The sequence below is a fragment of the Petaurus breviceps genome, unplaced genomic scaffold (genome assembly GCF_028583685.1).
Source record: "Petaurus breviceps papuanus isolate PSGF00001 unplaced genomic scaffold, PetGlider_PUasm1.0 90825, whole genome shotgun sequence".
NCBI classification, from domain to species: domain Eukaryota; kingdom Metazoa; phylum Chordata; class Mammalia; order Diprotodontia; family Petauridae; genus Petaurus; species Petaurus breviceps.
Genome location: NW_027187353.1, coordinates 1,538,886 through 1,556,999, shown reverse-complemented (window position 1 = coordinate 1,556,999; position 18,114 = coordinate 1,538,886). Strand labels below are relative to the sequence as shown.

Here is an 18,114-nt window from a genome sequence, read left to right as displayed (position 1 = left end):
GGTTTCTCATGTGAGATCTTTAAGGAAAAACTGGATGAACACTTGTTGGAGGGATGTTATAGAGAGGATTCTGGGGGTTGCAGTAGATGTCCCCAACTCTGAGATTTGGACATGGTCCTAGAGTCTCTGCTGCCTCCTCTTCCTCCTCCTCCTCCCCCTCCTTCTCCTCCTCCCACGTTTCCTCTCATTTCAGTGATCAGTGTCAACCGTCCCCTGGATTATGAGCAGATCCCCAATGGAATGATTTATCTGACCGTCATGGCTAAGGATGCTGGCAACCCACCTCTCAACAGCACTGTCCCTGTCACCATCGAGGTGTTTGTAAGTATTCAGAATCATCTGTTCTCTCAGTCACCCAATCAACAAGTTTTTATTCACTGACTTGACACCTACACAACCCTAAGCCCACCGGCTGGGTACCCTCACTTTCTCCCACTCTTTCCCAACCTATTCTGTGTCTTACACATTTCAGTCAGCAAATACACCCTTCCCAGACTGAAGGGGCCAACATCTCCCCTGGTGTGGAGGGCACTCCCTAAATCTATGGCATAACATGATATTTCTTTCAACCTTTCTCTCTCTCTCTCTCTCTCTCTCTCTCTCTCTCTCTCTCTCTCTCTCCCCTCCCTCTGGCTCTCCCTTCCTTTCTCCACTTCTATCCCTCCCTTTCCCCCATTTTCTTCCTTTTCCCTTCTCTAAAGATCTAAAGGTGCCTGAAACCAAACTGCAGAGAGGCTGACATGAATATCAAGCATGTATTAGCACTCCCTGTGTCTGAAATTATCAGTCACTGAATCAATCTCCGTGCCTTGTTTATTTGCCTGTCATCCCAGTTGATTCAGGGTTGTGTTGCTTCAAATTGTTGTACTGGAGGCCATCCTTTGCCTCTTCCCTCCTGAGACCCCTGGTCTGATCAAAGCTGGTGTCCATGGGAGAGGGTGTGTATATGTGTGCTGATGGAACAGTTAGTGCATTAATGAGGCTCCAGCAGGACTGGACCAGATTGTCAGATTTGCAGATGCATTTTGATGTGATGCAAGAAGCAGAAAATCTCAGCCCCTGGAACAGCTTGTTGAATAACCTTCCAAGTCTTCTGAGACCCATGCTAGTATGGCATGCTGACCTAGGACCTAGGCTTACCCAGGGCACTAGCCCAAATGCAAGATGGGCTCCCTTTAGTCTCTGTTTAGCTCTATTCCTCCTTTTGGTTCGGTTTGGTGTAGACAGTGCGTTTGGGGTGGGGGAGTGGTTAGCAGACTGGGGAGGCTGAACAGAGTCAGAATCAGATGGAGGGAGGGAACAGGAGACCTCTGCACTTTCACCTGGTTCATATAGGAGATTACCTGGATAACTGAAGGAAGGAGGGGGAGAAGTGAAATCTAAAACTTTGGTTTTTAACTTCATAGAAATTGAACCACTATTTGTTAAGATGCATAAATTAGAAGAAGTAGTCAGATCAACCTTTAAGGAATATTTGAAAATGTGCATCTCATTTTTTTAATCAAGAAGTTGTCATCTTGCATTCTGCCAGTACTAATGAAACAAACTGTTCTCTTTATGCAATGATTTGTTTACACACACACACACACACACACACACACACACACACACACTCACCCTTTCTGGACAATCAAAGAGGTGAAAACAGGAGAAAGCAAAAGAATTTTTAAAGGTCACCGTGCACAGGTCACCCTGAACTGCTTCCCCCAACCCTGACCACATCCCATTTCTGAACATTACCCTCAGTCCTGACCATGCTTCCCCAACTTGCCCATAGCCCTAAACCCAATCATTACCCCAACCCTAGACTAACCACAATTCAATTTAGTTCAACAAATGTGTTCTTTAAGTGCCTAATTATTTATGTGTAAGGCATTATGATGGGGTCTGGGGCTTCAAAGAGTGAATCTTACCAGGAGATGGACCATGTATACAGATAAGCAAATACAAAGTGCCAGAAGAGAAAGACTGGAAGGAGCAGTGAAGACTTCCCAGAGGTGGTGGCTCCTGAACTAAGCCTTGAAGGAAGACAAAGAGGATTTAGTGACAAAGCGAAGGAATGTATTGCATAGGTGAAAGTTACTTTTACTCAAGCATTAAATCCCATATTTCCTGAGCCCCTTCTAATGTACAAAGCAAGGTGCCTTGGGTATATGGGGCAGGGTCAAGGGGCTGGGAACAGGCAGCAGGGATTAGTGCTGAGATGAGCAAGACAAATCTGTCTTGGAGAAACTTGTAGTCTAGTTTGGAAGAGAAAACTATCTCACATGAAAAGATAATTCAAAATTCCAGGCAGTGTGTGTTTGGTAAGTACCACTTGAGTAAATTATAAATACTTTGGTCTATAGAGGAGGGAGAAATTCTTCTTAGACTGGTCAAAGAAGACTTCCCATAAGGCCTTGAAGAATAATGGAGAGATTATGAGTAGGAGATTTGGAGAGGAAGGTGTTAGAAGGGCACATGCTTGGCAGTGGAGGAAGAGAATTAACTTGGTAAAGGAATAACCCAAGCACTCTTCCCTGTTGTTCCCACCATCTCAGAGAGCCACCTTTAAATGAGCCTCCCCCAGGGAGTCAGAGAAACTCCAGAATGACTCAAAAACCTCCTATTAGGCATACCTAATGGTCATATCCCTTGAGAATCCTTTTCATGATATGCTACCCCACTGGGAAACTGACCAGTAGACTGGCCCTTTCCTTCCCACCCCACCAATGCCCACCCTCTGGTGAACACTGGAATGTCACCCAAGCAAACAGGAGACAGAGAAGCCAGGGTCCCTCATTCATCCCCACCTTGGATAAATAAAAGAGATAGCTGACTGGTCAGCCACCCAGTTGCCAGAGAACGGTCATTCCCACCAAGTGTCTCAGGGAGGCTGGCATTGGGAAGGCCAGACAGGAAAGACATGGATCTCAGCAGTGACTAGCACTGTCCTTCCTCCACACTGCACTTTTGAAATACCCTCATCTCTTGTGTCTAAAGATTGATTCCACTCTTGGGTGATTTTTAAGTAGCTCTCACTTTCCTGGCTCTCTCCACTGAAGGGATTTTCTCTCAACTGAAAATAAAATCAGATGATGATGCAGCGAGTCATGGTGTCACTTAAAAGAAAAAGGAGAGAGGGAGGCGAAAGGAACAGGGAACAAAGACAGAACGAGGGAAGGCAGGACGGGAAGAGAAGGGCAAGGTGGTTTCCTTTTTCATCTGCTGCTTGTTGGTTTTTAATAAAGAAGTCAAACTCGCTTTTTAGATTTCCCATTAGGGGACAATAAGCTTTTGTAGCTCGAGCTGCTGAATTAGAACTAATAGCAAGCTCAGCGCCAGGATCCAGGGAAATATCACCGCTAATAAGTTTCCACCTCATGCTCTGACACTGACATTCTGGGTACCGTTTTGTACAGTGAAGCAGAAGGTTTGAATATATATGTATTTGTATGATACATGCATCTACACACATGTCTGGTGGATCAGAGGGTGGTACTGGGGCTTTGGTTAGAAGAGCTTGGGTGAGTGGGTTTTTCTCTTCCCCACTTGCCCCCAGCCCTAATAAAAAGTACTATTAGCTTGAATAGGATCTCTTGGTCCTCTGGGATTAGGAATTAGATGTGAACAAAGGCCAGTGAGTACTCTCTGAGGGTAAGGGGCAGATTGGAGGAGTCAGTCATTCTTTGTGCCTATCTGTTGGAGCTGTAACCAGGACAGTGTAGAGGGGCTTTTCACCAGGGTGGTGAATTTAGAAGGGCCTGACAACACTCTTATTCCTTCAACAGTAAAGAAACAACAGAGCTTAGTGTCTAATTTTTAAAAATTAGTTAAAATGAGGTTTTATTTGTTGCCAGGCAAATTGGGAATTTCCCTCTTATCCTGCCAGGCTCCCATCCTAACTTTCTTCAACTGAGAATACAGTTCTCAATTCTTGTACCAGAACTGGTTTATGATATTTGTCCCAAAATCTCAGGACCTGGAAACCTGAGGATCCAAATAGCCTGCCCTCCTTTTTTAATGTTCAGCCATGGGTTAGGTGCTAACGGGGTGGGGTGAGGAATTGATAACCCAGTAAGGTCAGGCTCATCCCTCCAGGAGATGACAGTCTAATAAAGAAGACAAGATGGATGCACATGAAATATGAAATGATGGCATAGAAGTTAAGTAGAAGTAAAGATAAGAATAGAAGAAATTTCTCAAGACAGTAGGCCATTAATAGCTAAATGAGTGAGTGTTAAGGTATTAAGTGTGGTGCTTTCAGAGGAGGTCTAGGTCACTATAGGCAGTGTGGTCTGGAAAAGCTTCAGGGAGGAAAGGACTCTGGTCTTGGAGAACTGTATTCAGCTGGGAAGAAATAAGCTTGTTAACATTAGAAAGGGCAACAATGCCTGCTCTGTGCCCATCCTTTTGGCCTAGTCTGGCTTTCTCTTTTCTTGTATGTGTATCACAAGCACTTGGGACAGTACATAATGAGGGTTTATGCTTGTGGCCTTGCCTTAACTAGTTTGAAAAGATGACTTTCTTTAAAGGTGGTCCTCCTGTTAGCTGAAAAATGGGTGCCCTTCCACCCCTAGGAGTCTGAGAAATTGGTCCTGTTTTACTTCCAGGAGTCTGAAAAATGGGCCCCTTTCTACCTCCAGGAGTCTGAAAAATAGGCCCCCTTTTACTTCCAGGAATCTGAGAAATGGGCCCCTTTCTAGATCCAGAAGTCTGAGAAATGAGCCATTTTCTCCCTCCAATCTTCCTCCCCTTCCTGTTTCCTGCTAGCTTTTCTTCTTATATAACATTACTTAACTATTTAAGGGATTTTAATTGCTTTTCCCCGCCTCTCTCTTTGCATGGTTGGTCTCTGTGTCTAGAAGCACTCCCTTTTCACCTCTACCTCTTGGAATCCCCAGAATTGGATCCTCCTCCTCTCTCCCCAGTTGCTACTACCCTCTTTCTCTTGAAATTATGTTGAATTCTTTGTATATACCATCTTAAACTATTTGTTTACATAGTGTGTGAATTCCCTCCTACGCCAGCCCCACCAATAGAATGTAAGCTCCTGGAAGGCAGGGGCTGGTTTTTTCTTTGTGTCAACAGACCCTAGTAGAGTGCCTTGCACATAGGAATCAGTTAAGAGGTATTTGTTGAATCCAATAAAGTGGTCAGCCAGGCAAGCAGCCTATACTACTCTTGTCCTATAACATGATATCAGCTGTCAAGACCAACCTAACCCAGGGGTCATATCCTAGTGTGGAATTGAATCCTGCCAGGCTTTGATGATTACTCTCACACTGCCATCTTCTCTTCAGGATGAGAATGACAACCCCCCAACCTTCAGCAAGCCCTCCTACTCCGTCACCGTTGTGGAGAACATCATGGCAGGTATGGGAACCCCAGACCTGGTGAGTAGATGGCTGACCCATTTCCTATTCTTTTGGGGGAATTATTGGTCAATTATCAGCTAACCATTCCATCAATAATGCAATTATTTGGGTATCTACTATAGGCCAAACATAATTCTGGGCACTGTGGGGGCAGAATATAGATAAGCATAAGACATTGTCCCTCCCTTCAATAATCTTATAGTCTCGCCAAGGAGATAAATGTAAAGCAATTTCAAGGATGAGCTGTGTGATACTAACCATAAGTGCAGTAGGATTTTAGAAAGAAGAGATATGTGTGTAAAGGCTAGAAATAATCAGGGAAGGCTTCATAGAAGAAGCAGGACTTCAGCTGGCCTCTAAAGGATGAATAGAATTTAGATAGAGGGGGAGGGAAGAGGGTATTTTAGGAATATCATGAGTGAGGTGAGTGAACATGGGAGACTGAAGGAGGTGAGAATGAGCCATTAAAAACCTTAGGAACTGGGTCCTATTTGCCATCTGGGCAAGTTCAGTGATAACTAGGTCTGGGGTTGGGGTGAGGGTAGGGGTCAAGAGGAGGCAAGGTACCTCAGATAGACTCTATCTGCTTTGGGCATTACCTAGAGCTAGTTTTTAGATGGGTTTCATACATTTCCTCAAGAATGGTTATAAATGAATGAGTGGGGAAAAGCATGTATTAAGCACTGTGTTGAAAGAGAAAGAGGAAAAGAAACCCCTGCTCTCTGGTTATAAATGAATGAGTGGGGAAAAGCATGTATTAAGCACTGTGTTGAAAGAGAAAGAGGAAAAGAAACCCCTGCTCTCAAGGAGATTACATGAGAACAGAAGAGTGATGGTTGGGGTGATTTGGTCTGGGAAGTCAGTATTTAATTCAATTCAGTAATCATTTATTAAATGCTTACCATGTTCCAGGCACTGTGCTAAGTGCTGAATATGTCCCTACTCTCATGTGGATGTAATACCCACAGGTCCCAGACCTGAATCACTGCCACCTGTACCTTGGGAAGCCCAAAGAGAGACACCCCTGCTTAGAACCACAGTCCCTCTCCCCATCCCTGCTCACTTCTTAAAGCCAGGCTGCCCCACTACTATCCTGCCAGCTGGGCAAAATAGAGGTCTTTATAAAGGCACTTCAACCCGCTTCCAAATTGAATTCAAGAGATTGATTTATCTTCGTCCTTTCTTCCTGAGTAGCAAAGTTGGCCCCAAGTGGGCAGTAGTCATGACAGGATATTCCCAGTTCCACACATCCAGAATGGTCAGTGTGTCCTCTCCATTCTTCAACCCCCACATACCCAGGACCCATACTCATCCCTAGAGACCATAGAACTATCTGATCTGACTGTTCTTTTCTTCCTCAGTCACAGTAAAGTCATTCACACACTCATCTCCAGATGCTCAATTAATTAACATTTGCTTGTTTTACCTTGGTATTAGACATGGTGCTAGGAATTGTAGGAATAATAAAAAGGATGTTCTCTGCCCTCTGAGAGTTTCCAGTCCAGAAGAGGAAAATGGACTTACCTATAAATAACTCTAATAAAAAACAGACTGCGGAAGAGATTTATTAAATGGTATGGTAATAGAGAGAAGTACTAGCATTGACCCAAGAGGAGATAGAAGGGGAGGGGAGCTACAGTCCAGGGATACCAGGGCCCTGATTGGGATCTAAGATATAGGGCTAGGGAGTGTTCCCTAGGTGACCAGGGAAGTCAAGGTGTGAGCAGTATTCTCAGACCCCTAAATTTTCAAGAGTTTGGAGGAGGTAGAAACAGAAGATGAGGGAAAATAGATTTAAATGGATCTTGAAGGAAAGAAATAGAATCCATAAAAACCTACTTTTAAACAAAAGATCATGACTCAACTGTAAGATTTAGGGTCATAAAGTTTAAATAATTTAACATACATTCTAGAGAGGTTATTCATAAATAAAAATACTAGCTGATATGAAGTTTATTATAAGTACCAGCTGAAAACAGGCACTCATTAAGTGTTTTCTGTGTGCCAGGCTGGTCCAAAGTATATGAGATAGAAGAAAGAGAAGGCATCCTACTTCAGCCAGATGAAATGACTAATGATCCAATGCATGAGTCATTGGCATTTTGACTTCCTTGAAATTATGCTAGAGAGTTATAGCTGAGCCTCTATTTTCAACAGAGCTCCTTATAATTGCCAATAGCCAAGTACTTTGGACGGCTCATGTGGACAGAATGGAGGGCTCTAGTGGGTCATTTTATCTTGAGATTTCTATTCAGTTCTTGCCCCTAATGGGCAGGTACCATGATCCAGGACTGAGCTTTTGCTGAATAGAGCCTCCTCTCTCCTTTGTCCCTTTAAAGGTGCCACAGTGTTGTTTCTGAATGCAACAGACCTGGATCGCTCCCGGGAATATGGGCAGGAGTCCATCATCTACTCCCTGGAAGGCTCCTCACAATTTCGGATCAATGCACGATCAGGTGATCCTCTCTCCCAGACTCCTCTCCATTTGTTATTCTCCTCTGATATTGTGATTCCTTTCTGTCCACCTTCACCTCAGCCCCCAGCCCTAGGGATTGACTGAGTACTCAAGATGCCTTCAAACTCTAGCATGAGTGAGATTGATTTTTTTTATTTTATTTTTATTTTTGGTTCCAAATTCTCTCCCTCCTTCCAGTCCCTTCCTCACCCATTGACGAGGCAAGAAATATGGCAAAGTGTATTTCATTTTAAATAAACCTTATATGTGAAAACCCAAATCCAAAATATCAGTGACCTGATTCATGGATGGGTCCATGAGCTCATTTAGGTATACTTCTACTAGTACAAGTAGAAGCTCTTCCATGCTTTCCCATACTATGTACTTATTAGTCATGTCTTTCTATAAGTTGAAACAGCCAGTGGTGCGGGAAATAGAGTGCTGGACCTGGAGTCAGGTACAATTCTGGCCTCAGATGCTTAGTCACTGTATGATCCTGGGCAAGTCACTTAAACTCTCCTAGCTTTCTCATCTGCAAAATGGGGCTAATAATAGAACCTACCTCTCCAGAGTTGTTGAGGGGATAAAACACTTTTCAAATAAAGGACTGTATAAATTCTGGCTATTATAAGTCTCCCAGAGAGGATTGCTCAAATGTTCTAGAGGCCTCCATCTTTTAATTTCTCGATGGGTACAAATGTACCTCTTAAGCTGTTCCTATCTTTTTTTTTCTGATTCCCAACACATGACAACTTCACCTCCTTTTTGAGTCACATATACCCCTGATTCTTTCATGCTGATGCCTTCACAGGAGTCATCATTGGTACCATGCTGCAGCCAAAGGTATCCTTTGGGTTATCTGTAATTGAGGTTCTTTACATGTTGTAATATTCCATCACTCAAAGTTAAGCAACCACATCAGGAGAATATTTGGTGTTAATAAAATGGCTCTAGGGTGGCTAGGTAGCACAGAGTGCCTGCCCTGGAGTCAGGAGGACCTGAGTTCAAATCTAGCCTCAGACACTTAACACTAGCCATGTGACCTTGGGCAAGTCACTTAACCCCAATTGTCCTGCCTTCCCCCCCTCCAAAAAGAAAAAAAAAAGAATAAGACGGGCTCTGGTAACAACAAGCTGCTTGGGAGCTTTAAAAATATCACCAGTTTCCCAAATGGGAGAATATAAATTGATAACTTTAAAAATATAAATTAAGGACTAATTCACATCACCACATTTAATGAGTTAAATTAAGAACCAATTCACTTTACAACAGAGTAATTCATTTTACAAAAGAATTCACCATAAGATCCCTTGAAATTGAAAGTTCTCCAAAGTGTGGTTTGATTTACCAAAATCAGTGTTCAAGGGACTTAGGTTTCAATGTCAGTTTTCATAGTTTTTAGCTCTGTGGCCTTGAACAAATCATCCAGACCTCTGAACCTCCTTCCCACTCCATGAAATGCTAATCAGCTGTATTGCAACCTCCTCTCCCCAGCCAACTAACTCCCTCTTCATCCTACAGTTTCTTAAAGCAGGTGAGATATTGAGTCATCACCATTAGGGCTGAACTTGGAGGGGGTGGCAGCAGTTCTCTTCTGTTCCATCTCTAGAGTCCTTGGGGCTTGGGAAAATGTTTTTAAAAAATCGAGAGCAATACCAGGGTTAGATGAGTAAACTGGTCCCTTCCCACCTGGGGTTTCCCTCCAACCACAGCTGAAAATTGATAGGAGAAGAAAATCAGAAGCCAAAATACCTCCACCAGCCTGGGTCTCACTTTAAAACTCTATACAGTGGGTACAGTTTCTCCCCTCATTACAGATGTAGTCACTGATCATGGGCCCATCTCAGCAGGATTTAGAATAATGAAGGTTAGAGAAGGGTTAGAGAAATATTTGTCTGCTCAGAGAAAAGGGGATAGACCCATTAACCTCTCCCCAGCCTCTACTTCTGCTCCTCTCTCCCCCACACAGGGAGTCTAGTTTAGCCCTGGGGGGGGTATTAATGATGATATGGACATTTTCTTTCTACTCTGACATCTCTCCTTTAGATCCAGACATGGGAACATTTTCCTCCAAACTCCTTGGTCAAATTAGCCAGACTGCTCCGTAAAGGTGTCCTTAATTGGATCTAATTTCTCAGACAGGAGAAGCTATCCATCATGCCGACAAGTTCATATTTAAAACTTTTTAGAGATTAATTTCTTCCTCACCCTGCCAATTAATCGACACCATCCCAGCCCACGGAGCACATCTCTGTGGTTCAACTCTTTGCCAAGCTTCCCTGCTTGGCCTTTTCATCATGGCCAGCCCCTGATACTGGTCCCCAATTTAGCAGTCAAAAGAGTACCTTAGGAAGGGGGAGAAGAGTGAACTCATTCATCTCTCATATTAACCTAGTGACTTTCTTCTGAGTGTCTCAAAGCCCTCAGCAGCCAATACAGAGCTTTAGAAATGGAGGAAATTTGAAAGATTAGCATGATATAATGAAATGAGTACTAGTCCTGAAATCAGAGAACCTGAGTTCCAATTCTCTCTCTAATATTAGCTACCTGTGTGACCTTAAACAAATCACAGCTTCCTTGGATCTCAGTTTCCTCATTTATAAAATGAGGGTCTAATCTAAATCAAGGGTTCTTAAATTTTTTCCATGTGTCATGGATACCTTTGGTATTTAAAAATATCAGCAGTTTCCCAAATGGAAGAATATAAATTGATAACTTTAAAAATATAAATTAAGGACTAATTCATTTCATCACATTTAAAGAGCTAAATTAAGAACCAATTCACTTTACCACATAGTGATTCATTTTACAAAAGAATTCACCATAAAATCCCTTGAAATTGCAAGTTCTCCAAAGTGTGGTTTGATTTACCAAAATCAGTGTTCAAGGGAAGCCAATGGCCAAGTCAACAAGCATTTATTAAGCATGTATTATATGCCAGACGATAAATGCTGAGGATATAAAGGCAAAAGACAGCCCCTGTTCTCAAGGTACTTACAGTCTAATGGGTGAAGCTTATGAACCCTTTCCCAAAACAATCTTTTAAAATGCATAAAATAAAATAAATAGTAATATGAAGGAAACCAATTATGTTGAAGTAGTTACAAAAACCTTTTTTATTTGAGATATAGTACTATATCTAGCAGTAAGTCTAATGACTAGAGTAATTTCAAAGTGATGATGAGCATAAGAGATATTTTGGGATGTCTGCAACAACTAGAGTATGAGATTAAAATATCTGTGATTTCTATTGGTGACAAAATCACAGGTACTGCTAATACTACTGGCATTTGTAATGGAAGGGAATGCTAAATTTCAATTAGAGGTTGGGAAAAATAAAGATATATTTCTTTTCCTATCCAAGTTCACAGACCCCTGAAATCTATCCATGGATTTGATTGGGGGATCCATGGACCCCAGGTTAAGAACCACTGAGCCTCTGAGGTTCCACCTGGCTCCAAATCTATGATCCCCTGATTATGTGATTTCACAGAGGTGTAAACAGAGATGCTTTGTCCCAGTTCATATAGTGAGCTAATGATAAAAGAGGATCTGAAGGCTAGCTCTCCTTTCTCACAATCCACCTCTCTTTCCATTGTACCAAGTGGTGTTTTCTTCCTCCTTACCACGGGATCATATTGCCTGGCTTCAGAGCCCTGGGTCACACCCCAGAGGGAGAAAAGAGGCTTTGGTTCTGCACCCTCCTAGATAATCTCACCTGCCTTTGTGTTTCCTATGGGCCCCCTAAAGATGTAATTTAGATTTTGATCCCAGATCTTCCTCATACATGGGAGCCAGGATGTTATAGAGATCCTTACTCCATGGCCTGAGAGGTAGGGGTGACAAAGAGCATGTGGTCTCACTCCGTCCTCTCTCCCTTAGGTGAAATCACAACTACATCCCTGCTGGATAGAGAAGCCAAATCAGAGTACATCCTCATTGTGCGGGCAGTGGATGGAGGTGTTGGCCACAACCAGAAGACCGGCATTGCCACTGTGAGCTTCTTGTCCTTCCTGTCCCGCCCTCTGATATCTGCCTTGACAGCTTTCCCCCCAGGCTTGTCCAAAGCTTGGATCTGCTGCTTAAACCAAACTGGCTATTTGTGCAAATGGGAGGGGGTGAGTGAAGAGAACCTGGGTCATTACTGGAGTTCTCCCATCCAGAAGGGATGGGCCAAGAGAGTTCCAGTTCTCAGCTGGGGACAGCAAAGAATCTGCCTTTTTTGACTAAGAGAAATACCAGATCCACATAAGGAAGACAAAAGTGTTGGAAATGACCTATGAAACAGAGTTTTCCATGGAAGGGAATGGAAAAGCATTTCCTCCCAAGAGATATAAAATCCATGGAGAATCTGGTAATGAGTTGGACAGTGGAAAGCAAGAATATGCCAGGGGCCCTTCCTTGTATTACTGCCAGTCAAGAACAGGATGCAATAGTCCCATCAGGAATATTTGCCTGTTGACAGGAGGCAGAATCCAGAAGAGCTGTGAGGACTGACAATATAGAATTTTATACCCATGTGCATGTGTTTACACACGTGCATGCAAATATGCGGCAACCATTTGATGGAGATGCGGTACCATTTTACCAGATCCACTGACCTTGAACTTTCCTAGTAAGACAAGGATGAGGTACAGATTCCCCATTTCTTTGCTGCCCAGAGGTTCCCACAATCTCCCCCTCCCCCAGAAAGGCTGTGGAAACAGTGGGCATCTGGCAAGAGGGAAACCAAGGGGTTCCCCAGCCACAGAATGGCATGGCAGAGAGGGGTGTGGCATTCTAACCAAGCATCCAATCAACCATAACTAACCATGGATCTCTCTCCTAAAGAGAGCATCTGACTTGAATGGATGGTTGGTAGAACTGAGACTGTTTAGCCCAGAAAAGGGAACTCTCAGGAGGCTCATGAAGGGCATCTTCAAATATCTAAAAGCCTTATGCCCTTTGGAATATAAGTGTCTTGAGAGAAGGCAGTGTTTCATTCTTGGTACCCCCAGCACCTAGCATAGTGTGTAGCACATAGTAGGTACTCAATAAATGCTGGTTGACTAGTTGTAGTATGAAAGAGGAAGCAGAAAGTGGAATGTAAGGGACCTCAGAGACCATCTAGCCCAGTGCCCTCCTTTGACAGAAGAGAGAACTGAGGCCAAGAGAAGTTGACTTACCTGTGGTCACCCAAGCAATGCATGAGAGGTGAGCTTTGAACCCATGTCCTCTGACTTGAAAGTCAATATTTGTTCCCCTGGACTATGCTGTATCACTCTTCAAGAGTGCAGAATTAGGGCCAGTGCAAGAGGGAAGGTTTCAGGTAGAAATGAGGGGAAATGTTGGACCATGAGTTATCACATGAACTGGTAAGTTTCCTGTGAAAACTTTAAGAAGAAACTAAATCAGCTTCTACTGGGGATCTCAGATTGTGCAGCTTATTTTCTATGGGCCTCGGTTTCCTCTTCTGTAAAATGGGGACATAGTCTAGATGACCTCTAAGATCTCTGAATTCTTGATCTGAGATCCATGTGCAAAAATGCTGTTGGAGGGGGACCTGCCTTGAGAAAGAGGTGGGCAAATTGGCTCGATCAGAGATGTCAAAGCTGGGGCTGTGGTCAAGACTCCTCTAGTTCAGACATAATCAGATTAAAATGTGAGTGAAAAGTAGTTGACAAAGTAAATGAAAACACAAGAGAACATAAATAATTCTAATATGTGGTTTTGTAAGTCAGATGTGACCCACAGGGATCCTTAGGTAGTTTATTGCATTTGGTTTCTGTTTGAGCTTGACACCCCTGAATCAGGAAACCTCTGGGGTCCCTTTCAACTTTCAGACTCTCTGGTTCCTTGACACTTACTTAGGAGTGGGGGAGAGCAGAGAAGGGAGCAGCCTCTGGTGGTGAAGAGCTTTGCTACTTTCAAAGAGAAAGATGCCAGAGCCCTTATCAGGTGGTCATGGTGCCAGTCAGGCAATCCACAAATCCACCCTCTCCAGGACACAGGCCCCCTGGCACATAGCACTTTGATGGGCAGAGATGGCGGTGCTTCATTCAATTCTATTCAGCAAGCATTTATGTGGTACCCACCAAGTACCAAATTCTGGGGATACAAAAGAATGAAAGCAAAGCAGTCCCTGCCCTCAGAGAAGCTTAAAATCTACTGGGAGGAAACAATATGTATGCAAACAAGTCAGCAAATATGTGTGTATGTGTATGTTTACATATGTATATGCATACATATACACACCTATATATTGTATACATAAAGCAAATAAAATTCATCCAGAGACCTCCAAAGCCCCGAATTCCCCCAAACAGTGCCCTGTGTCCTGTAGCCTCTCCTTCACTGAGACTGGTTCTATTCAGTTCTGGCTAGGAAGGAGCCAAGTTTGGGTAGAACCCAGCCCTGCCCCTCCTCCCCTCTCTGAGCTGGGAGAGTGCCCCCTGGCCCTTTTCTGAAGTGGAGTTTAGCTCTGATTGCAGAAGCACAGGGCTAGGGGCTACTTTGGCAGAACAGAACATCCCCAAAGCTACCTCAAGAGCTATTAGGGACACACTCTGATTAGGGCCCTAATCAGAGATCCAGAAGCTCCATGTTCCAGTTCCTAAAGTGTCACTTTAAAGAAGGAGGGTGTTATTAGAAAAGAGAACTTACCTTCCTGCATCTGCAGTCCCAGAGGCAGTTTAGGGTCCACCGCCCCTCACATCAGCCCATGCACAGTCATGTTCTCCCTTTGTCTTCCTCTATCCCCCATCCCAGCTCCTTCCCACTGGAGCCCTGAGGGAACTTTGGGCAAAACAGCACCCTAATATGTGTTGTGCCCAGTGTGCCCCTTTTAATCTTACTTCTTCTCCTTGTCTTCTGTTATTGACAAGAATCATAGAATGTTTGACTTAGAAAGGACCATCCTTTGAGATCCTCTGTTCCAACCACCCAGTTCACAAAAGATAAAACTGAGTCCCAAGTGGATGAATCAACCTGTAATCAATAGGGACCTAAGTAATCAATACTTAGTAATCAAGTAATCAATACAATCAGTCAACATTTATTAAGTGCCTACTATGCGCCAGGGATAGCAAGTCAGTGACAGACTGTAGCGGCAAACACCCCAAGCGTCCTCAGGGTTTGCCGCCAATACAGGTTCTTGGATCTGCTTTGTTAAAGGAAAGCAACTCAAAATGGGTTAACAAGCTTACTTTAATCAGTCAGACATATATCGTTTACCTTGTTCAGGGGAAAAAGGTCAGCATCCCAAACTTCAAAATATACAGACAGAATTATCAAGACATTAACAGATCAAGTAGACAGCTTTCCAAACTGTCCAACCATTACATCCATACCCAGTCAACATTTGGGTTTCCACATCTGGGTTTTTTAAAGCCGGGGGACTCTCAACAACGGCTTCCCATAATTCAGATCAAATCACAGAACACTTCTCAAAGTGAGTCCCAAAACAAAGGGCTTATATAGCCTTCTCCTGACTCAGAGAATGTAACAACCTTATTGACTCACTGGCCAATCAAGAAGTATCTACTGAAAAACAAGCCTCCCACCCCAGTCTCCAGGTGCACTTTAGCCTAGGGGCAGGGAAGATCTTTAAATTTGCATTTCCATTACACAGACCTAGACCAACAATCCGAGCTTCCTGCTAGCAAGGCTGCTGCCCTTTCAACCTCATCATAGAAGCTTCTACAGGTATTAGATTTGCCCCTGAACACCAAAATAAAAAGATACCACCCCCAAAATCAACCAGGACCTCTGTAATTCACGTCAGCTCTGATCTCCCCCATTGCCTCTCTACACCCAGACTAAGCATCAGTGCCCGCCTACATCCCCTGGACCTCTTTATTCTTCTCTGGGATTTTCCCTCTGCTTTGTATGCCCATCAGTCCATTGTCCATCTTCCCCCTTTCCTTATACACATACATCCTTTCTGCTCTAATTCTCTCCAGACCCTCATTGGCTAGTATGGTTCTGTGCTCTCCCATAGATTTCAAATCCTCCCACCAGACTCATTTTCACATGCACTACCACCATCTGCCCCCTGCTGTATCCCCTTCTCCTGCTTGTCAGAGTGACTGAGGTGGATGCCCCATGACACTGGCACTTGGAGGGGTTGCAGTAGATCCAGAGGTCTCCTCAGTAAGTAGGCACTACACCCAGAGGCCCTTCACTAATAGGAATTTGGAACGCTGTAAATAATTTACCAGGGCAGCAACAGAGTGAGGAAATTGCTTGGATTGAAACTCAGCCAGGAAACTCAAGGGATACTGATGCATATCCCTGTATATGTGTACACACACACACACACACGTACACACACACACACACACATGCATGCACATGCACACGTACACACACAGAACACCCCTTTCTCACTAGCCAACACCAGCTCAGAAATCACTCCCCTGGTATCCATTACTTTGCTCTCTACCTGGCCAGGGCTAGAGAATTTTAGGAAGGAAAAAAGAATCCCTGGGGTTCAGGAGGATGGGTTTCCCAGAGGTTACTTTGATTATCCCTTAGTGACATCACAGCTAAGTCATCGTTGTTTCTTCATCTGCCAAATGAAGGCATTGATCTAGAACCGATCTCAAAGGTTCCTTCCAGTTCTAAGTCTATGGTTCATTGGAACTAGAAACCTATCCTTCCTCTTGTTAAAGCCTCCAGAGGGGGAGATCCCCTACAAAGGCCTTTCACCAACTCTCCCCCAATTCAAACTTCCTCATTTGTAGCAGCCTTGGAATAACTACAGGGAAACTAATTATTAAGGGGATGAAAATGATGCCAAATGGCCCCTCTAAAGGCAAAGTGGCATTCTGGAAGACCACTGAGTAGAACTATCAGGAAATTCTGGGTATATTCGATGGTAATAATAATAATTATAATTATAACAACAAAAAAACTGTGCTGGAACCATGCCATTATCACAGGCAGAACTGCTGCCCACAAGTTGCCTGAATATCAACACTGAGCAGCAAAAATTTAAGAACAATATTTACCCTCCGACCTACATGAAATGGAATAAAAATCAGATAGGTAGAGGGTGAGGCCCAATATCATCACATCAGAGTAGAAGGTCCCGAGGTTTCCTGAAGATGCTTTCAGTGAACCTACCCAAGAGAACCTTACACCCCGATCCTTTTATTCACTTCATAAAAGCAGTGGTTTTATCCCTTTATGCAGTGATCATTATTGCATGAAATACAGAACATTCAATATGAAAGAATAATGATAACAGGATTAGTGACATGTATCCAAACTGTTTCTATGTGAACTCAATTGAATAAGAGAATGAAATTACTGTTATTTCTAATAATAATAATGGTAAACTACAAAAAGTAGAGTGAGTCCCAGTTTGCAGGCATATTCCTGTTGAACTAAAATCAATTCACCACATTTATAACTTTCTGAATAGTGTGAGTTTCAATACACACCAACACAGAGGTGGATTTTTTTATTTGCACTAATTGGGACCTGGGTCTCCAAATGTTCATGTGGACTATTGGTGCCTGACCTGTGGTAGAGCCTTCCAAGCTCATGTTGATCTGATCAGCCAGAGTTGGGCACACCATACCTTGATCCCAATATAGTGGATGTCATTTTGGTACTCTTTGAGAATGAAGGACAGCAACCAATCAGGACCTGGCTGTGGTTAATATCTCCATCTGAGAAATAATCCACAGAATGCTGAATATTAGGGATGAGAATAGCTGGATAGAGATTTGTCCCGGGAGGCCACCACTGGGAGAATGGCCCATCCCATGTTATTCCTCTTGACTTTTCAGGTGAACATCACTCTCTTGGACATCAATGACAACCACCCCACCTGGAAGGATGCTCCTTATCACATCAACCTAGTAGAGATGACACCTCCGGATTCTGATGTTACCACGGTAAGTTGGAAGAAATGTAGTCAGTTCCAGTCTTAGGGTCTAGCAAGAGCAAAAACAGAGAGATGATAGATGGATCATTAACTCAATGTGGCTAAACCATAGAGGACAAGAGGGGACATATTGTGAGATAAAGCTGGAAAGAGAAGTCAGAGTCAGATTGGGAAGGTCCCTGGATGCTAGGATATATAGTTTGTATTTTATTTGGTAACCTATGGGGGAGTCCTTGAAGGTTTCAGAACAAAGGAGAAATGTGATCAAAACAGTACATTAAGAAGTTTATAAGGGCAGCTATATGAAGGCTGAATTGGAGAAGGAAACACCATCGACAGGAAGACTAGAAAGAGCCTATTGCTATAGTATAGATAAAAAAGAGAAGTCCCTGAATTGGGCTAGTAGTGATAGGAACAGAACGGATGAA

General features: G+C 43.4%; 1 protein-coding gene across 1 annotated transcript in view; it reads left to right on the top strand.

Moving 5' to 3' along the window:
* Positions 1-18,114, top strand: part of CDH23 (cadherin related 23) — a 620,897-nt gene that overhangs the window by 434,494 nt on the left and 168,289 nt on the right. The window contains exons 17-21 of the mRNA XM_069071099.1: positions 194-321; positions 5,283-5,355; positions 7,697-7,813; positions 11,695-11,807; positions 17,589-17,696. Of these exons, the coding sequence (XP_068927200.1) occupies positions 194-321; positions 5,283-5,355; positions 7,697-7,813; positions 11,695-11,807; positions 17,589-17,696 (539 nt within the window). The remainder of the gene's footprint in view (positions 1-193; positions 322-5,282; positions 5,356-7,696; positions 7,814-11,694; positions 11,808-17,588; positions 17,697-18,114) is intronic.